This window comes from Eschrichtius robustus, chromosome 7, assembly GCF_028021215.1.
Source record: "Eschrichtius robustus isolate mEscRob2 chromosome 7, mEscRob2.pri, whole genome shotgun sequence".
In the NCBI taxonomy this organism is placed as follows: domain Eukaryota; kingdom Metazoa; phylum Chordata; class Mammalia; order Artiodactyla; family Eschrichtiidae; genus Eschrichtius; species Eschrichtius robustus.
The window spans coordinates 12705741-12727662 of NC_090830.1; the positions used below are offsets into that span (position 1 = coordinate 12705741).

The following is a 21922-nucleotide window of genomic DNA, read 5'->3' on the forward strand; positions in this document are numbered from 1 at the left end:
AAATCTAATTAACACACCATAGCATTTACCCATTTTTAGAATATTTTCAGAGTCGTGCAACCATCACCCCATTCTAATTTTAGAAAATCCTAATCATCTGAAAAAGAAACCATGCTCTGATTTAGAGACACTCTCTATTCCCATCCCCAATCCTAGGGGACAGCTTATCTACTGTCCTTCTCTATAGATTTTCCAGTCTCGATATTGCCTTCCATCTTTATATACTGTGTTTTGGTGTCTCCAAGTTTTGTTGATGGTCCACTTTGTTTTTGTTTTTTGTTCTCTTTGTTCTTTTGTAATGATTCTGAAAAGTTTTACTCCACCATCTTGAGGATGGAAGTCTCCTGTTTAAAGAGTGATACCTTATTGCCCTAATCGATTTCTTAGAGTGAATATGAGAAAGTTTTTCTGCTGACTCCGGAACGTCTAGGGAGAGGCATGGCTTCACTCATGTGGTAACTTGGGATAATTTACCTTGACACTCAAATTTGAGACTTACCGAGTCTCCCTGTGTCCTGGCCAAACAGCACCAATTGGCTTTGCAGGTCACTTTGGTCAAGTCAGTAGTACTATGTGCACGGTGTAACTGGAGGGATGTCTGAGATCACATTTTTCAGGCTAAAGGGTCTTACATCCCTGACTGATCATTTGAGCCCACAGGAGATGACCTTGTGAGGACCCGTGGGAGTGACCGTGTAACTAAGACCACACGTGACTTTGACAGGATGGACACTCAGGCTTTTCCCTTGACTGTGACAGCTTTTGCTAAGTTTGTTTTTCACTTTTCTCAGACTTGGTATAACATGTGACTCTGATTCCCGATGATATAACTGTACTTTCAAATATCCGTTCAGATTATATATGAGGCGTTTTTAATCGATGAAAGTTTATTTATCACCCATGTTCAATGCAGATGATTCAATGTATGCAAAGTGGTTAAAGGTATATGGCAGTCTGTCCACAAAGTTTGCAGACTACCTGGAGAGACAGAGCCTATGAATGAAACACCTGACAGGTGTATCTGTCGGTTAATCAGAGCCACAGGCGTGAGACTGGCTCCTCCTGATCCGTGCTGGGGGATGAACAGACAAGGTCACCGTCGCCAGGGCTTCTCCTGAGGGTGATGGCTCTCGTCGCTGTCTGTGCGCCCCCAGAAGCACGTGCGCGGTTGCAAGTGACGGTGCTGAGGGCTCAGCGCTGGCACCCCCCGACCATCTCTTCTTGGCTCCACAGAGGGTGTTCGGAGCTCTGCCGGATCCCCATGGTGGAGTACAAGCTCGACAGCGAGGGCACCCCCTGTGAGTACAAGACCCCCTTCCGGAGGAACACCACGTGGCACCGAGTGCCCACGCCCGCCCTGCAGCCCCTGCCCAGGGCCTCCCCGGTGCCCGGCACGCCTGACAGGCTGCAGTGCCAGCCGCTGCTCCCACGCAGCACCTCCTTTGACCGGAAGCTGCCCGACGGCACCAGGTAAGGCTGGTACCGTTTCCTCAAGGGCAGCCCTTGGGAAGCTCTTGCAACTAGAACTTCAGAGGCTCAGGGGGACTTTTTTGTGGCTTAATCATTTCTGAGTTAGCTTGTTCTGACCAAGTGGGCAGGAAGGGTGGCCAGACGGGCCCCAGATGCTGGGGTGCTTGGGGTCCTGGCCCAGCGATGATGCTGATGGCATTTAGGTCCTCCCCACGGACGCTGCCCCCCAGGGCCACGGCCATCCCTCTCCACCGCGATCCTCCTATCAACTCGCTCTCCAAACCATCTCGGGAAAGATATCCGAGAAACCATTTTGCAGGAGCCTCTAGATAAATATGAAGGGTGTGAGTATAAAGAAAACAAAGCTGCAAAATCAGTGATGAAATCCCATCACTCTCGTGGGCGTAGCATTTTCAGAGGTCCTAGGATCATTAGCATCTCTTTGTTTTTCTCTCCCATTTGAAGCAAAGGGAGTTGAGTTTTAAATTAAGTTTTTCCCTGAGAGAATGCACTCGTTTAAAAGTTAAATCCAACAGCATTAGAAGCTGGTGAGAACTTCGGGGGTTACGTAATTCGCAAAGGTAGTTTTAAGTGAACAACGTAGTAAATTTGTTTTGTTGTGGTTGTTGATTCCTGCTCCTTTTGTTTTAACTTTCGCATAACTTACGGGCCATGGAGACACCATGAGTTTCCTCCAAATGTCTTGTCAGGCTCTCGTCTAATAGAGCGTTTGCTGTAAGCAGACGCTGGGCCAGGCTGTTTGCTTGACGGTCATCACCTTGGCCTGTTACTCGGCCTCTCCCAGTCTCCAGTTTCCTCGTCTGAAACATCAATTTAGCGATAATAGAGACCTCCACAGGGCATTAGGACGATTGAGTCAATCAAGAGAGGTAAACTGCTTAGAACCATTCCTGGCACATAGGAAGCCTATATAGGTATTAATAATAATTGCTAAGATGAAATCATGTGGTCTTCCTCTGCTTCCTCCATTCTACGAATGAGTGCAGGAACGGTGTTACTTTAACTTGACACTAAGTCATCTGGGCTCTCGCTCTCCCTTCTCAAAGGTCTGCTGAGTTGATAAACTTCCCATATTCAGAGAAATGCACATAGTACATAGCCCAGGTGGAAAGGGTGACATCTGGTAAGGGAAGGGGTCTGCAGAACGTCCCTTATTAACATAGAATTTAGTAAGTTATAAGGAAGGGTTCTAATAGCAACAGGGAAAGTTGGCGAGCACATCTTCATCAAGTAAATTCTCACGAGTATCATTCATTTTTGTGTGTCTGAAATAAATAGGATGGCATTCAATCGATGTGTGGAAATAAATGGCTTTGCCAAATATAGGGTTTTCTCTCTGTATGGATTTTAAATATAGAACCACAACGTGCCTTGCATTAAGTTTCACAGACCAAGTAGTAGTGATGTTTTCATAATTCTGTGTTCTTGGGGGTTCCGCGTGTTTCACTGGCGTCATTAGCTGTGCTTTAAATCTTTAGATGGCGAAGCCTTGTTTCTGCCACATCTCTTTCTTATAATAAATTACCAACCGTAAACCACCTGAAATCTCACAGCATCACCAGTTCTTAGTTTATTTGTCCACGATTGCGATGCCTGTTTCTCCTTCTCTTCATCACTGAAAAATGAATTCATTTGTAAAACAAAACAAGCCAAGTCAGGATGTTGGCAGCCCACAGACCCCTCAGGGCCCGATTACTGATTCTAGTCAACCTTTCAGAAGTTCACCCAGCAACCAGTCCTCCTCCAGTGATCCCGGACCCGGCGGGAGCGGACCCTGGAGACCGCAAGTTGGATACGACGGGTACCGCTCATTTTCACCTTTCTGCGGGCCCCTGGGGGGGGGGACTTGTTTGCGGGGCGCATTCAGAAGCGCTTACTGTGCACGAGGCCACTGGGGGACAGAGAAATGAGGACAGGCCTTTGACAGGACAAGTGTATCCAGGCTGGATAGCTGATCATTTCTATGGAGGTGGCACTCATTTGTCTGTATTCTGAGCTTGTCTGATTTTTTTTTTTTTTTTTAAATAAGGGAGAGTCTTTCTGAACATGTGAAAATTAAGCATTTGGAGACCCTGTGGGCGATGGCCCTTGGGAGTTTCCCTTCACTTGAACTGCTGACGAGGAATAAATTCACAGCCTCTCTTGAAAGTGTTTTCTCTCCCAAACCCAGCCCAGAATCAGAGAAGGCAGATTTAACAGGTCCCTTGTAGTGTGTGAGCAGCATCTAGGACCCTGAGGGCGCCTGTGAACAGGGCACAGAATTGACTGATACAGTCACTGATACAGGGGAAACAGCAGGGGCGGGTGTGCTTTCCCGTGGAGATGCCGGCCTGGCTCACGGCAGCAGTGTTTCTGTGTGCTGCTGGGACCCAGTGTTGTCTCTGCTGCTCAAAGTTGCTGGCTGCACTGATTAGACAAGAGAATCGCCAGGTCAGCCGGGGAGGCTTTCACCGCACCAGAGAACCTTCTATTACTGTTCTCGCACCTGCCCAGGGATACGTCTCTCCCCGGCACGCTCCTTCCTTCTGGTTTGGGCTGAGAAGTAGAGCTTTGCAGTCCGAGTTCCATGCATTCCCTACCTTAGATCCTAGAGGGGGTTCTTAAAAGTGGTACTTCAGGAAATGTTTCTCCGTTGAGTTGCATTTTTAAAGTAGAGGGGAGTCTTTTCTGTCAATGGAAAGACCACGTCTGGCTTTTTCTGCAAACCGGGGTCTGTAACTGGGATTCTGTAAGTAAGTGCCCCTTTGTAACGTGAATAAGTTTAATGCAGTTTCTTTTGGAAGAGTGAATTGTCCTACTTGGGGGTTTTCATAAAACAAAGTCTACCTGGATGTAGTCTAGCGCCAGTCAACCTGATTTTCTTTTTCCTTAAAAACTTTGATATAAAAAAGTATCAGAGCACAAGAGAAACAGTGACAGCAAAAGCAGTGAGCCCATCCTCAGCCCATCAGGGATGAGCCGTCTGACCCCAGACAGTCCTTCCGTCCCCTGGCGTCGGCCACCTCCTTTATCTGTAAACAGTGTCATGCAAGTGCCTCTATGGACCCAGTGGTGAAACGAGAGCCCCCAGTTCCGGATGCTCGAAGTCTCTCAGGCAGGGCTGGGCTGGCAGACACTGCATTTCCATCTGCCAGATGGAAATGCCAGCCTCTGTTTAGGGGTCCCTGGGATTGCCCCTCGGGGAGCCAGCACACACACGGGACAGTGGGGGGATGATGGGGGGGCGAGGCGGGCTCAGCTCTGTGTTCTTTCCAGGTGCCAGTCTCCCCTGCTGCTTGAGCACCAAGGCTCCGGCCCTTTGGAATGTGAAGGGGCCAGGGAGCGGGAGGACGCCATGGAAGGAAGCAGACACCCCGGTAACAAGGACCCCTGCCCCGAGGCGCCCCTCCCTCCTGCCCCCTCCCTCCCCCATCACTCATTCGTTCACCCGTGCACGTCTGGTCAGCTGCATCCTGCCCTGTGCGAGTTGGCCGCTGGACCTCGCGACGTCGTCCGGGACGTGGTCACGGCGGGTGGTGACTGTGGCGCCTGGGGAATGGACCGTGAGCGTTGTGGGCAGTTCTGCCTGTTCCAGGGGTGTCTCCATCGGCAGGACCGGCAGAAGGTCCTGGAACCGCAGTCCTCTTCGCGGTCACTGAACCCTTTGTTCGGCTCCTGCGTTTCTTCGCTCCTTCGTTAACACTAGACATGAAATGTTAAGTCTTCTCTCTCTTTGTGACAGAAGCCAAATGGCACGGCCCGCCTTCCAAAGTCCTGAGCTCCTATAAAGAAAGAGGCCTGCAGAACAATGGAGGCTGCAAGGATTCCCCCAATAAGCTTTCTCACGTGAGTCCTTTCCTCATGAACTAACGCTGCGTCAGCCCTTCTGATCATCTCAGCACACGCGATTTATTACCACTGCTGCCAGGGATTCTCAGTGGTGTCATTTACCTCACAAGGCTCTTGGGTGGAGGGAAAAAAAAAAAAAACTAAATGAAAAGTTAAGGGTTTTTTGTTTTTTTTTTTTTCCTCCTTGATTTATAAAGAACCACAAAGAAAGGTCATACTGTAAATTATTGGCAGAGCCAAGATTGTAGCCTCAGCCTTTGATCCTTGGTGTTTTTAATCTGTTAACTCTTACCCACTTGTGGGCACAGCACAGAAGCGGAACCTGTGAAGCGGGGTGTGTGGTGGGCAACACTCTGCCTGGGGTTCAGTGGACAGCTGCAGATGGTACACAGTCATACCAGCCCCAGGCAGCCGGTGTTCCCACAGTGCCCGCGTGGTTTTGTTTACTTTCCGCAAAAATGAAAAAGTGGGCCATGTCGGTGACTGTAGCTCAATGAAATAAAACTTCCAGTTAAATGTGAAAACAGGAACTGTAGTTGTTGCCAAATGAAGCCAACCTTACAAAGTAGCTGGTTTTTCGGAATCTGTGGGCGTTTGATCAGGCCTTGACCTGAGCTGTTCCTTTCCTCCTCCTCCGCGCGTCACTGGCCAGCTGTAGAGCCAGCCGAGTGTTACCTGCGAACATGTGGCTTCCGTCTCTCAGCTGTATCCCCACCTCGTCTCGAGCCAGCCTCATGGAGCCAATCAGTGCCACCCGCACAGAAGATCCACGTGTGATAGCAAAGGGCAAGGGGAGTTGCTTACGGATGCGATAGGAAGGAGGGAAGGGCCAAACCACTAGAAAAGAGATCGGGGCTCGGCTGGGTCTCACGACTCCACAGCCTTTTGCTGACGATTTGGGCCTCGTTAGTTTTCCCAGCCTGAGGAGAGGGGCCATGTCTGTACCAGGACATCCTCAGACGGGGACATTTACCCTGTTCTCTTGGCTTCATCTTCCAGGGACCTCAGAGCACTCCCGAGAGCCCCCCATCTCGTCAGCCCCCCGGGGCTGCCCTGACCTGGGCTCTGGGGCGTCTGGCTCGCGCTTACCCTGTGCTTCTGCACGTGAGCTGCTTGGGTCCACGCAGCGATCGCTGGACTTAGCGTAATAAGCCCAGGGAGGGATCGAGTGGCTGTCCAAAGCCCCATCGCTGTGATTCACACCTGGGTCTTCAGCCCCAAACGCAGGGCTGGCCCTGTCATTCATCGTAGGAGCAACTTCTGGAGGGAAGGCTGCTCTCCTCCTTTTATTGATTCCCCACGTGCTTTCTCAGCTTCTGTAACCTTCGTTGATTACTTTCTGTTTAGTGACACCCTGGCAATACTTTCACGTTTCATGCACAAGTAATTGAACAAAGACTTGAAAAGATACCCATTTAGGTTAAGATGAATGATGGGAGGAATTATGACTCAGGGGGACTTTTGCATGAAACCAGGGTGTTTTTTAAAAGGAAGTTCTTTCCTTGCCTCACGCTGACAAGCGAGCAGAAGGGGTTTGGGTGAAATCGTCTGGTTTGTGGCTTCCTGAGTCTGGGGGGGAATGACCTCTTCGTGAAGAAGCAAAGCGCGGGATTTGTTGGAAGCCTTCCCGTTTCTCTTTCTTCTCAAGATCGGAGAGAAAAGCTGCCCCAGCCATTCCAGCAGCAACACGCTCTCCAGCGACACCTCTGGCAACAGCGACGACAAGCACTTTGGGTCCGGGGACCTGATGGACCCCGAGTTGCCGGGGCTGACGTACGTCAAGGGCGCCTCCACGGACAGTGGCATCGACACGGCCCCGTGCGTGCCCGCCGCGGTCCTCGGCCCTGTGCACCTGGCGGGCAGCAGGTCCCTGGTCCACGGGCAGGCGGACCAGTGGGCTGACTCGGACATCCCGGGGCCCGACGACGAGCAGGCCAAGATGTACACGGTCCACGGCTACGCGCCCAGCATCTCCGCCGGCCACGCCGCCGACGGCAGCCTGGGCGACCTCAGCGAGATCTCCTCCCACTCCAGGTAAGTCCCCGCGCCGCCAGCGGCGCCCGCCCCGGGCACCCTGGGCGCCGTCGCCTGCGCTGGGGTGGGCGAGGGGCCCGAAGGAGGACCAGCAGACGCCTGAGGTCATTGTCACCCGTGTGCCACGCGGCCTGACTTCAGAGGAAGCGCTTGCTTCCGGAGTCTCCTTTGAAATGTGCACATGCATACGTTTGTGATTCTGTCTTCCTTTCTCTTGAAAGTTGAGAGAAAACTAAACAGAGATGCTCATGGCCCTCAGCAGACCACTCATCTCTCTCTCCCAGTTCAGTCCGTTGTCCCTGATTGTCAGGAGATGGCAAGCCTGCCAGCGCTCAGGTGATAGTAGACAGTGACGGGGGGCGGGGGGTGGCCTCTCGTCGTCCCTCTGAAGGCCCGTGCCCTGCTCTCCCCTGGTCCGCGGGCCCCCTCTCACGAGTGTGTACCAGTGGAAGTATGTTCACATTGACAGTCCGATTTTTTAAAAAAAGACTAGCTAAGTTTAAAGGAATTGTATTCTGACTACAGATGTGCAGTATATAGTTATGAGTAGTTTTTTTTTTTTTAAACATCTTTATTGAAGTATAATTGCTTCACAGTGGTGGTGTGTTAGTTTCTGCTTTATAACAAAGTGAATCAGCTACACATATACCATGTTCCCATATCTCCTCCCTCCCGCATCTCCCTCCCTCCCACCCTCCCCAGTTATGAGTAGTTTTAAACTCCTATTTGACATATGTCTGTACAGTGACTTTAAAACTCATAACTGGTGATTCCTCCCTTCAAAGACCAGGCAAAGAAACGCCTTCGTTCAGGTTTGGCCGTGCGTAGAATTTACTGCACACTGACGGCCGCTCTCCTTTTCCTTCCTGTCTCCAAGGCCTTCCCTACCTTCAGCTCTGAGTTACTGTCTGACTTTTCCCCAGAACTCTTCTAGCTGCTGGAGGGCAGTCAGGTGAACACTGATGGGAACCATCCTTCCAGGTACCTGAGGCCGTGGCGGGAGAACTTCTCCAGCGATGGTGCTTGAGGCTGGCCGTGGGGTTCCCAGCGCCAGCCTCTGTGCTCCTCGGCCCCCTTCACCCAGGCCGAGCCCGCTGCCCCCGACCTTCTCCCCGTCCTCACGCGGCCACTGCTGAGCCGGGAGGGACGAACCGACGGGCAGAAGGGAGAGTAGCTGTGACCACAGAGCAGAGACGTGAATCACTTCGGCTTTCCTCTCAGTCGAGGCCGAGACCTCAACAGCGGTGCTGTTATTTTCATGAGGGATGTCATGTGATGTCTGATCTTGTTTGAAAAAAAGTTTTCAACTTCTAAGTCCCGGAAAATTAACGTAACTTAATTTTTTTTACACAAATCTAAAACACGAGGGTGCCTGCACACACGTGCTCACCGCCGCCTTTCTGCTCTCCTTTTCCTGGCGCTAACGTCGTCGTCTGTGTTTTACATTTACATCATTTGTGTCATTCAAGGGCATTTATGTGACAGGTTAAAGAAAGCTGCACACGAATTAGCTCACACAGCGAAGGTAGTATTTTGGCTTATGTAACCCCACAGGCCAGAACTATGAAGGTTCTGCTTGACACAGCAGCTCACGTGATGTCACCTGAGACCAGGTCCCCCCGGTCCGTGGGCTCGGCAGGACTGCCCTGACATCTCAGCAGTGAGAATGGCTGTGTCACCTGCTGTGTCACCTGCAGGCCTCCCGTGCTCGTGCTCCCCTGTCACAGCAAGAAAGCGCGGATCTTTTCAAGTTTCTGCAGACATCCCCCCCCTGCCCTGCCACCAGGGTCTCTTCACGTGTTCTTGGCTTTAATCACTGTGCTTTGGGGGCCTGGTGGGTCAGTCCTGCCAAACCACGCAGCTGGAGACTGGGGAAGAGAGCCACTTCCCCAGAAGAAAATCAGAGGATCGTGTCCCTGGGAAATGGGGGAGCAAATGCAGACAGGGCCTCCTGAGCGCCCGCCGTAGGCTCTGTCTTCTTCCCCTGGGCAGACAGAGTGCAGGATATGGAGACTGTTTTCAAAGTAGAGATTCCTATTACTTTTGACCAGTTCTCTTTAATAATTGGACTTTAAATAGGTTTAGTACTAACTAAAATAACAGTTAAGTGTTATCAGTGGCTTTGGTTACCTGAATTATTCCTATCTTACTTTCAGAGACAGTTTTTAATCGGCCAGGCTGTCAAAACCATCTTGGGATTTTATAATCTTCTGGTGTCTTGTTCAAAGTGTAGAAGATTTTGTAAAATGGCTGATTTCCTGATACCTTGTTAGAGAGATGTAATTGGCATCACAAACAGAATTTTGTATTACCATTGAGGAAAATTTCAGTGGAAACCGCTTTCAGAGCACCTTCTTTTATGAATAGAGTCAGGATATTTATAGGGATTCGAAGTCAATTTTCTGGAACACCGTAAGCATTCATTAATGTAATGGGTCAGACTCGTAGAAAGCACAGGAAACTGCTAGATTGCATTTCTGGTCGATGTTCCTTCTTTCCACCCCTTTACACCGGACGTGTGCACAGCGGTTGTAGAAGGGCCGTGTGCTGAGTGAGGGGCTCCTTTCCCATCCAGGTGCCTTTTTCTTGCCCTTCTTAGTTGACAGTGACTTTAAAGCCACATTTCAACTCCAGTTGCAGGCTTTTGCTCATGTGGAATTCATCATTAAATTAACTCTTTTGAACACTTCCTCCTGTCTGTCCCCTGACCCATATGGGAGAGCTAGAGAAAATAAGATTTCAAATATTCTAAAGTCGTTTTTTTTTTTAATTTTAAAATATTTAAGTATTTTTAAGTGTTATCTATTAATAGCTTACATTTAAAATAAGACTTGAAATGTCAGTGTGTTGAGGTAAAAGGAACTTTGCTCATTAGTGCACAAGGGACCCACCTACCGCAGTGGTGCTGAGACTCTGCAGATCCTGAAATGCCAGGACCCAGACTGGGACACACATGCCCTTTGATGATGAGTACCGTCGGCCTTTGAGTGTGTGGTCAGCTCAGAGCTGAGGCCCACTGCCCAGGGTCTCGGTTGCGACAGGAGAGCAGGAGAGACTCTTAGGGGCCGGCATCAGCGCCGGGCATCCTGGCTAGTCACCCCTCCACCCCACGCACTCGTGTATCCCACCATGTTTTAGCTGCTTCTCAGCGCTCAGCCCTGGTTGCCATGGTTTGAGCTCACTGTGTACCTCACCCCAGGCTGCTGTCTCCTCTCATCTAGAGAGCCTGGGCCTGTCTCCTTCACTCTGTAGCCACAGCACTTAGTACATACAGGTCCTTGAACTTGACAAGCATTGGAATGTTTGTTGAGTGAAGGAGGGAAGTCTAAGAAGACTGTTGATAAATGCTTGTTGATTGAGTTGGTAACCCAGTGCCTTGGGGAGCCTAAGGAAATAGGAGGCACAAGCCGGCCGACTGTTCGCAGATCCCAGACCATCTATGGCACGTTCTTAATACTCTGATTCTGGTTTTTCACCACCAGCATCACTACCATCCCCACCAGCTCCGCCACACACGCACACGCTCCCAACAGCCATCCAGGAGTAGAGCCAGCGTCAATTATGTGTGTGGTGTGATTCCAGGATTGCACTGAGGACTGGGTAGGGGGACTTAGGACTCCTGAAGACAAGCCGCACTGGTGTGAGGGGAGGACGGGGGTGGAGGGAGGGGTGTGCAGGAATCACCACCCGTTAAGCGGCACAAGCACATGCCTAGCCAGCTCTCCTGCTACTCCAGGCTTTTAATTCAGCAAACCCATTTTGGTTGGTTTGTTTGTTTTTTTTTCTCCTACGAGGGCAGGGCACTTAGATAAGAGCTCAGAATACAAAGCAGTATTCATAGGAGCCTAACCAAGCTTTTGCAAAGTGAAACAAATCAACCGCCAAAAAACCAAAACAAAAAATCCCGTGTTCTGGCTTCTCCTGTAAATGGCTCATGTGATTATCTGTTGTTTACACTTACTCATGTCATCATACTGTTTACTCTTGGTAAAGGATTGGGAGCTGGCAGTGAGACTCTAAAATAAGAACATGAGTCTAGAAGGAAAGGATTCATGAAAACCTTATTGCCCACATTCTAGAATGTTGATCTGCTTCAGAGGAAACCTTTATAACAACGTTACTGCTGCTAAACATGGGTTTTTGCCACGTTGCCGGTCAAATGGATTCGATACATTTGTTCTTAGAGTTTAACTTTAAAATATTTTACTATTGGGGTCAAAGACATTTTTAATCAAGCCTGAATGAGGAAACTGGAAAAGCACATCGGGCTTGTGACCATTGCCCCAGGTGCTGGCTAACACCGCGCTCTCTTCGTAAGAGGCTCCCATTTTTGCCAGTCTGGTGAGCGTGCCCTGATATTCTGCAGTGGTTTGCACTGGCATTTCCCTGGGGATGGCGGAGGTTGAGCCCTTCCTCTTATGTTTATTCACCATTTGAGTTTCTTTTCTTTTGAGGCATCACTGTGGTGCCCATTTTTCTACTGAACATCCTTCCGGCCACAGGCGTACAGCTTTGCACGTGAACACCCTTGGCCTGTGGGAAGCAGGGCGTTCCAAAGGCACGTGGCAGAGAGGCGGTCACATCTGCCCTCCTCTGCCCGATTTTGCTCACAGAGAAGGACAGGAGTCGTGCGTGATGGCTCTGAGTTTGGCAACGTGCCCACCCCGCTGAGATCTGATTGTATCGCAGCTTCTGTCTTTTTCTCCCCAGTGGTTCACACCATTCAGGAAGCCCCTCGGCTCACGGTTCCAAAAGTAGTGGGTCTCTGGATACGTCCAAAGTGTACATCGTGTCTCACAACAGCAGTCAACAGGCCCCGGGGTCCGTGTCCAAGGCCTACCACCGGCAAGGGGCCGTGAACAAATATGTCATCGGCTGGAAGAAATCGGAAGACAGCCCGCCGCCCGAGGAACCCGAAGTGGCTGAGTGTCAGGGGTAAGGCGTCCGGGGGGGGCTCTTCTCTAGGCAAACCTTGGGCATCTGGGGCATGGACCAAGCTAATGTATTTTTCCCCCCAGTAGAAACAGGTTTTCTAAAAAAAGAGTAATCGAGAAACATCTCGGTAAAGCTCTTTAAATGTTGGCATTTATATTTCTCTTTAAAAGTCTTCTCTTTCCTTGATGTTCTCATATAAAATTAAAACAAAGTTCTTTTTTTTTATATAAATTTATTTTATTTATTTTTGGCTGTGTTGGGTCTTCGTTGCTGCACGCGGGCTTTCTCTAGTTGCGGTGTGCGGGCTTCTCATTGCGGTGGCTTCTCTTGTTGCGGAGCACGGGCTCTAGGCGCGCGGGCTTCAGTAGTTGTGGCTCGTGGTCTCAGTAGTTGTGGCTCGCGGGCTGTAGAGCGCAGGCTCCGTAGTTGTGGCGTACGGGCTTAGTGGCTCCGCAGCATGTGGGATCCTCCCGGACCAGGGCTCGAACCCGTGTCCCCTGCACTAGTAGGCGGATTCTCAACCACTGCGCCACCAGGGAAGTCCCTAAAACAAATTTATGTTCCTTGCTTTTATATTCACGTACCATGTCCCGCTCACCTCTGTACGTCCTCGTGACTCGCACGTAGTAGACCCTCGGAGCATACTTATCGACGTATCATTTGTCAATTTGAATAAAGTCACTAAGTTAGCAGGAAAAGAGGCTAGCAATTTTTATTCAAACACAGAGGGAAACCGGAATAGTGCATTTTATTAGTGATTTTCGGTATTACCTTTTTATCCCAGCAGTTACTGACGAGACCTGGGTTTGTTTTTTTCTCCCCGGCGTCTTTCCCAAAGCAGATAGGGCCTGGAGCTCTTGAGCACGTCCACCCCCGAATCTCAGGGCCCACAGCTGGGCACGTCTGACGGCCTCATCACAAACCCTCCATGGCGGGTCTTCCCACGGGGGTTCATTCCGTGCAGAGCCCCCATCCCGCGGGTCCTGGGTTCTTTTTTAGCTCCCAAGCCAACCACATCTTCAGTCACATTTAAAAGTTTTGAAAGCTTCTTCCCCAGTCACCGCTTTCACGTCGTCAGCGCCGCTGCTACTTACAGAGCCGAAAAGTTCGGGAAACCTGAACAAAGCAGGAGCCGTAGCGAGTTCCGATAAATCGTTCTTAATTTTGAGCATGTTCATGTGAGTTTCATATCCTGATAATTCCCCAGTGAGCCGTCACCCTGCAACACAGTAGCCTGGCTTTGGAGATGGGGTCATCTCGGGGACGCAGGACAGTCACACGCAGGTCATCCTCTGCAAGCTGCCGCCCTGGGCCGTGGGTTCCTGAAGCATCATGTTTCAGGTCGTGCGGCCCGTCCGCCTCTGCTGACAGTACGGCCCCTGGTTCTTCACCCACCGTGTCTTCAGGAATGTTCCGTGGCTCAGATTACATTTGCAGACCAAACCTTTTAAAAACGACTCCCCAGTTTTCTGAAGAAAAGGGCTGAAAACAGTAATTCGGCTAGACAGTCTTTTGTTGTCCATAAATACATTTCTATATACTGATAATCAAGGGGGACAGCTGCTTTATTTATCCAAACGGCTTTGCGAAATGGCTGATAATAAAAATGCTTGGCATGCACCCGGGTGGATTACTGTTCAACATCAGGTTCCCCGGGGTCCGGCTCTCCGTGTTGCAAGGTGGACGGTGCGTCGGGTTGCCCAGCCACAAGAGAAAGGCTCTCTCAAGCTCCTGAGAAGCACCAGGCTTCCTTCAAAGAACGCGGGATAATCTCTGATGAATTATTGAAACTGTGTTTTCTGACACAGGTTAGGAAAGGGAAAACACAGCCTTATTTGAAAAGTTGGCTCTATGTTTTCTCCTCCAGGGCTTTGGGGATCTGATCTGTTTCCGCATTATTCAGAAACCTAAGTTTGCACTCATTTCACAAATGTAAGATGGCATGGGGATCTGGGAGAAATGCAGCAGAAGTGAAATGCAGCTCAATGACTTAGAAGAGCTGTGTGTGAATGAACGTGGTGGGTGAAACTGGTGACTGGATTTTAATTCACAAGGCTACAGGCGTTCTACAGATAAGCTGACGACTCGTCTTCAGTTTCCTTCTGCCTTGTTTCACCAGGCTGTATGGTGAGATGGGTCTCCTGTCCACCGCAGCTCAGCAGCAGGCAGTGGTGGGAGATGACGTCTCAGAAACTCACCACGTGCTCTCAAAAGAAGACTTTCTGAAATTGATGCTTCCCGACAGCCCCTCAGTGGAGGAGGGCAGGAGAAAGGTTAGTGACTTTTGTGTAGCTTTGAAGTTACTGGAAACACTAAGGAAAAGCCTAAAGAGACGCCAGGGCTTCCAGAGTTCTCCCACATGTGGTCTCTCTCGTGATCCTGCCCACAGCTCTGTGCCCGCTTGGCCATTTTCACTGTTATTCCCCCAGGAAGCAGAGTGAGCCTGGGAGAGGTCAGGAAGGGCAGCTTTCTAGACGGATAGAGGAAGCTAGAGGCAGGCGGGCCTGGCCTCAGCTCTCGGCTGCAGTGACCATCAGCCGTGTGATTTTGTTCATGTGACTTAATCTCTTGGCCCAGTGTCGTCCTCTGAAAAGAGGAAGCAATGATAAATGTACTACAGAGTTACAGCAAAGATAAGAACCAACTTCACAGAGGACCCGGATATAACAGGTCATCAGAAATAGTAGCTGTTAAAATTCACACCGCCTGACTTTTGCTCCGGAACTTGTACCAAGGATAGAGTTCTCCAAGCCGTCCTGCTTGGGTGTAATCCTGTTCCAGAAATGGGCTGGAGTTAGGTACTCTGCTGCCTGGCGTTGTAAATCAGATGGCACTTGCCCCGTGCTTGTAAAACCGTGAGCACTCACAAGGAAAGGCCACGCATCAGTCTCACAAACCAACCTCACATTCGAGGGCACGGCTTCATTACCATGGCGCAGACCCTCGCTACCGTTAGATGACTTTATTGTCCTTATTAGTTTTAGTTTTATTATGTAGTATTACAGTCTCTTAAACCACTCTGTTAAGTAATGGAAAGTATGAAAAAGGACTCACAGGTAATCTAGCCCAATCTCCTCTTCTGGCAAGTAACTGGTGCCCCAACTGATGAAATGTGACGTTCCCATAAATATTTGGGGGCAGAGTCAGCCGTGGAATGCAGGCCTTTCTCCCTTCTAATTCAGCGCTCTCTTGTCCAAATGAAAGGAAAAGAAAAAAGTCAGGCATGGCCGTCTTGACTGATCGGGATAAACAGCAAGTCTTTGTGCTGCCGTCTTCCCTATAATAAAACAATGCTGCAATTAACCTAATTGTGCTCTTAGAGTAACACTCTCATGAGATACTACCTCAAAGCCGCTTTAATCTAATGGGCCTGTAATCATGTTCTGAAGAGCCTGCTGGTTGTGTGTGAAGAGGGAATCTCGGAGGAACTCAACAGAATGAGTCTTTTTTTTTTTTTTTTTTTTTAACTTGTATCAGACCACGTATATGGTACTGTATAAGCTTGGGTGCAGGCTGTTGTACCGAAAGTGCAAATAGCTTTTCTTTTAATAGGAACAAACTTCTCCTTGACATGTGTTTTTTTTTTCTTCTAAGACAAATCGCCTTCTTTTCATAGTGTAAACTTAACTTTGCAGTTCACACACACGCTGGCTCCCATTCATCAGCTGGACAGACTTTGACAGAATGAAAGGGACACATACAATAGAAATACTTTTAGCCTTCTGGCTACATTCACAAACGTAAATAGCCATTTCTGTATTTGCTTGATGCAAACATTCCGGCTTTTACTGTTATTGGTGTAAAAGGAATGTGGTTCAGGATATAGAAGGAGTTGGAAATTCAGATTTGATTTAATTTTTCTTGAGTTTTTGACTACTTGCCTCTTTAGTATGAATCTTCCCTACCCTATCTGTGATTTAACACGATAATTTTAATGGTTTCTTTAAATCTGGTTATGATTGATTACTCTAACTCAATTCTCAACAACTGTAATAGACTTCTGTGAGTGAACCTTTAGAGTATGTAGACAGTAAGACTTTCCTGGACCAGTACTGTCTTTCTTGAACCTGTGTGTGTCCATTTAACATTTCAGAATAGAGCTGTGCCTGTCTAATTCGTGGTAATATTTCACAGAACGTCAAAGGAGGACAAGAGCCAAATCCAATAACTGCAGGAAGCCCTGGCGCGTTTGCCTCGGTGACCTGCGTGCCTGGTATAGCATCCTTAGGCTGAGGCTCTGCGCACAACTGCTGCTCAGAGATGCTCCCACGGTGGTACAGGACCCCGCCGAAGTCAGTCAGATGCGTTTCACGCTGTCAGCTTTCTGACATCTGTCTTCCCTTCCCTCCTCCTGTCTCAACCCCTAGTTTTCGTTCTATGGGAACCTGTCCCCACGGCGCTCGCTGTACCGCACCCTCTCGGACGAGAGCATTTGCAGCCACCGCAGGGGGTCTTCCTTCGGCAGCTCCCGAAGTTCCATCCTTGACCAGGCCCTGCCCAGTGACATCCTGTTCAGCACCACCCCGCCCTACCACAGCACCCTGCCACCCCGGACCCAGCCGGCGCCCAGCATGGGAAGCCCGCGGAGTAAGTGCCTGGGGTGGCCCGAGCTGTCCTCGTGGGCTCTCTGGGGTGGGTCTCCTACGGGGGTTGGAGGGACTTGTTTATTCTTTAAACTATATATCATTTGGTGGTGTGTTTTCTCTTTTAATGATTTTTAAATGTGATAAGAGCCCCAAAGTGGACATTTTTTAAAAGTTGAGCACCACTACCAATTTTTCAGAAAATTGAAAAACCCATAATAAACGTTTTTAGCAAGTAAAATAGTGACCTTTATACTCAACTCAGCTATTACATCTATAAAGAAAAAAGTGTCTAAACCTGATAAAGAGAAAAGGGTGCCATGGTGGTAGATTTTCCGGTGGGCAGCATGCAGGGAGGAAGATTGGTTTTCTTGCCTCCTGTGTCTGTTTCTTCTTGATCTTCCAGATCTGGTGAAGGCGAAGGTGGCAGGTGGGCATCGGGACACCTGGGTCCCAGCCCTGGCTCTTCCCACGTGGTACCATGTCCCATCACTTAGGTTCTCTGTGTCCAGTTCACTCCCAATTTATTGGCCACAGGTTGACTAGATAATTTCCAGATGATTTTCCTTCAAATCCTAAAATCTTTCCTTTTTACATAGTGTTAGTTTCCTATTAACGTGTCAGTGTTGAAGGGTGATTTTTTTTAACATTAGTTAGCTTTATTTCCTTTTTTCATAGTTAATTTCTATTGTACAGGATGAATGAGGATTAAATCAGAAATATATTCACTGTCAGGGTTTTTTTTAATTTCATCGTAGAAAGCATTATCTTTAGAACCAATTTGAACTTCATAATACACATATAAGTCCCAGGCTAAATGAAATAAAAGTTCTAATAAGCTTTCTAATGTTTAACATAATTGGAAATGAACCTTGTCTCATAAAATTCTTAATCTATTTCTTTAAGTAACATAATATCCTGCCTGTTATGAAAAGTCCATTTGCCTAAATTGGAGAAATACTCCCTCTTGATAAAGGTATGAAGGTCAGACAGACATATTCTAATACCCTAACATTTCTCCAAATGTTTGTCCTTTTTTGTAAATAGGTAACTTTAATGGCCTCCTAAAGCTTTCCTAAAACCAGTAAAACTCTATTTTCTTGCAGATGTCATATCTTCCACTTAAAAATGCTTGAGGTATGATTGTGAAATCTACAGTATATATGTTACTGTAGTTCTTACATTCTACCTTTCATTTGCGTCCATGTGGAAGACACACAATTGACCCTTGAACAACACGGATTTGAACTGTGCAGATCGACTTACACACAGATTTTTTTTCCATGTAAATATCACAGTACTGCATGCTCCACGGTTGGTTGGATCAGGGGATGTGGCACCTCGGATACGGGGGCCAACTGTAAAGTACACGCAGATTTTCCACTGTGTGGGAGGTCGACGCCCCTAACACCCGCATTGCTTAAGGGTAAACTCTCTATCCTTTTTTTGGCTTTGCTTTTTTTTTCTTAATAAACATCATTTACTTAGAACAGTCTTAGGTTCACAGCAAAAGTGAGCGGAAGGCATGCAGACTTCCCGTGTACACACCCGCTGCCCCTACAGGCGCTCAGTCTCCCCCCGACCACAGGGTACATTTGTTAGAGGACACTGACACATCTTCATCACCCAAAGTGCATAGTTTGCGTTGGGGTTCACTCCCGGCGTCGTACAGTCTATGTGTTTGGACAAATGCATGATGACATATCTACCACTGTAGTATTTTACAGAGTATTTTCATCTCCCTAAAAAGCCTCTGTGCTCCACCTGTTCATCCCTCTCTCCCCCTCACGCCTGGTAAATCAGTCGTTCTTTTTTACTGTCTCCATAGTTTTGTCCTTTCCAGGTGTCATATAGTTGGAGTCATACAGGGTGTAGCCTTTCCAGGAATACATTTAATTTTCCTCCACGGCCTGATAGCTCACTTCTTTTTAGTGCTGACTACTGTTTTATTGTCTGGGTATGCCAATTTATCCTTTTTTAAATTTTTATTTATTTATTTATTTTTGGCTGCATCGGGTCTTCGTTGCTGCGCGCGGGCTTTCTCTAGTTGCAGGGAGCAGGAGCTACTCTTCGTTGCGGTGCGCAGGCTTCTCATTGCGGTAGCTTCTCTTGTTGCGGAGCACAGGCTCTAGGCACGTGGGCTTCAGTAGTTGTGGCTCACGGGCTCTAGAGCGCAGGCTCAGTAGTTGTGGCGCCCAGGCTTCGTTGCTCCGCGGCATGTGGGATCTTCCCAGACCAGGGCTCGAACCCGTGTCCCCTGCGTTGGCAGGCGGATTCTTAACCACTGCGCCACCAGGGACGTCCCTGTATCCTTTCTTAGTATGTTCAAAGGTACAATGGAAACAGGCAGGATACACTCTCCACTATCCAGGTTAAAAACTGCCTGACTTGCCTTCATCGTCTCTTCCTCTGGGAAAAGCAGTAAGAGTGGCCCTTGCTGTTTGCGCTTCTCAGATGAAACCTTCTTATTTGGCCACGTGACTCCTCCAATTTCTAAACTTCACAACCTACTCAGAAAAAAAAATTCGCTAGGTTTGGTGGATCAAATGACAAAATATAAACAAGGGAGCTGGGAGTAATTTGAATTAATGTGTCTCCCCCAAGACACTTCTGATTCCCTCCTCCCTGCCCACCAAGAGGTTCAACTGCAAGGATCTGGTTGTCCCTGGGACCCCTGACGCCCACATTCACCTGTGTGGTTGTTACTCCTGTATCTGCTCAAGGCAGATTTCAGTCATCTTTTGCTTTCTGTGGTTTCTGGTCACTCAGCAGAGCCCCTGTGAGCAGATATCGCTCTGAGAATAGTTCCAACAGTCTGGCCCTGGAACAAGCCAGAGAGTTGACAAGTGGGAGCTTGTGGTCAGCAGACGCCTGTGAGCGAGAAATGAGGACTATTTGGGGTCGCCCAGGCGTTTCTCTTAGTTTCTCAGAGACTTAGCTTCACGAGAAGACTTGCAGTGGAAGTTAGGTTAGTTCTGCCAGAGCTTGTAGCTCTGGATGCTTCAGTAGCTACAGAGGTTGAGCAAGAATATGCAGAAGGCACACGTATTCTCCTAAAGTTTCCCAGGAAGCATCTGACCTTCCACTCATAGAGACTCATTTGGATCTTGTTCCTAATTTGGAGCAAGGACAGCACGGGGGAGGGTTGCCAAGCCCATCTTTTCACAGTGAGCCTCAGGAAACCTCATCGCCCCACCTTTTCTCCATGTAATTATCAGTCACCGGCTTCTCGTTCAGACAGTTTTAGCTTTTCCATGTCTCAAACTTGGGCCCATCTCAGAATCTCTCTTCTCCTGAGACCAGGATCTTAATCCAACCTTGGAAGACAGATGACACTTAACAAGCACATTTTGGATGTGACTCATGTCATGATTCATACATACTTCCTGGGGGCGGTTTGGGGATCCCTGAATGTGCTGTATCATTATGTCTTCAACTTGGAGGTATTAAAAATATGACCAGCTGGAAAAATTGAACAAATTCTGAGATCTTTCTGCATTGCATTTGGGGCCTTTTGTTTCCATCATTGGTGGATTTCAGAGTAAAATTTCTTTTGGGGCCCAGGTAGAAAAAAAGAATAGGGAGCGGCCATTTTGACACACAGTTCACAGGCCCGAAAACCAATGATATTGAAAAGCGCTCATAGTATCCTTGTCTCCTTGACCATGTGGTTACCTGGCTTTGTTCAGTGCAGTCCCAAGCATTGGCAGGTTTAGAGCATGTTTAAAGAGAATTACTGGTTTTTTGCAAAATGGAGTTTTATGAAACTCTCCAAGGAATGGTAGAAATCTTCCTATGTGGGTAGACTAACAAGAGTTCTTAAATCTTGAGAAATAAAAACAGGGTATTAGGGCTTCCCTGGTGGCGCAGTGGTTAAGAATCCACCTGCCAACGCAGGGGACACGGGTTCGAGTCCTGGTCCGGGAAGATCCCACATGCCGCGGAGCAACTAAGCCCGTGCGCCACAACTACTGAGCCTGCGCTCTAGAGCCCGTGAGCCACAACTACTGAGCCCCCGTGCCACAACTACTGAAGCCCACGTGCCTAGAACCCGTGCTCCGCAACAAGAGAAGCCACCGCAATGAGAAGCCCGCACACCGCAACGAAGAGTAGCCCCCGCTCGCCGCAACTAGAGAAAGCCCGCGCGCAGCAACGAAGAGCCAACGCAGCCAAAAATAAATAATAAAATAAAATAAATAAATCAAATAAAACCAAACAGGGTGTTAGGTTCTGTATGTTCCCAAATCCTATAGTTGTGACCTAGGCCCCTCACAAAGGACGCTCCTTGAAGTTTAAAAGCGAGTTTTAGCAGAAATAAAAGAAATCAGTGTTTTCCTTATCATTTAGTACCCACTGAAGATGCCACAGACCCCAGGTGCAGACTTAGTGGTGTGTAACCAGCAGAAGAGTTGCCCTTGCTTCCGCTGGCGTCGCAGACAGCATCCGTGGCCATCAGAGGAAGAGTGTTCTCCGACTCTGTGTGGCGCTTCTTTCTCCCTTTTTCAAATGTTCTCAGTCTCCACTGTAATAAACATCCATTGGTTTCTGGAGGGTCATTGTGAAACCGCAGCTATCTGACCACCAGGAAATGGTAACAGGAAGGCCCCTCCGCATTTATAACAACAGTGAGGAAGTCAGACTCAATAAAGCTGGTCCCCGCGATTTCAGGGTCGGGATAAACAAACAGGAAGCCCCAAGGTCGATGTCCAGGCCAGTAGAGCAGAGGCCCCGGCAGCGGTGCCTGGACATCGGCTGCCCTTCGGAAGCCACGAGTCGCTTTCTCTCCCGGCTTGGCCAGAGGAGCAGCGTGGGCCTGAGAGAACTGGCCTTGAAATAACAGGCTTTGGTACCCAAGTCGCGCCTTTTCTGCCCCATCCGGAAAGCTCAGGAGACAAGCCAGTTACAGCTGCTGCAGTCACACCAAGCGCAGGGGCTGGTGCCTGTACGTACTTGCCCAGACCCCAGAGCGACACCATGCTCCTGTGGGCTTCTCAAGGGCAGAACCTGCGCCTTAGGGTTACCCCATCCCTAGGTACTGATACAGTACCTGG

The 21922-nt window shown here is 48.8% G+C and overlaps 1 protein-coding gene across 2 annotated transcripts in view; it reads left to right on the forward strand.

Annotated features, from left to right (window-relative positions):
• SIPA1L2 (signal induced proliferation associated 1 like 2) overlaps positions 1–21922 on the forward strand; it is a 107967-nt gene that overhangs the window by 65793 nt on the left and 20252 nt on the right. For both annotated transcript variants that reach the window (XM_068548846.1, XM_068548847.1), the window contains exons 9-16: positions 1234–1470; positions 3209–3292; positions 4747–4847; positions 5213–5316; positions 6968–7353; positions 12064–12288; positions 14408–14561; positions 16656–16875. In XM_068548846.1, coding sequence (XP_068404947.1) covers positions 1234–1470; positions 3209–3292; positions 4747–4847; positions 5213–5316; positions 6968–7353; positions 12064–12288; positions 14408–14561; positions 16656–16875 — 1511 coding nt within the window. The remainder of the gene's footprint in view (positions 1–1233; positions 1471–3208; positions 3293–4746; positions 4848–5212; positions 5317–6967; positions 7354–12063; positions 12289–14407; positions 14562–16655; positions 16876–21922) is intronic.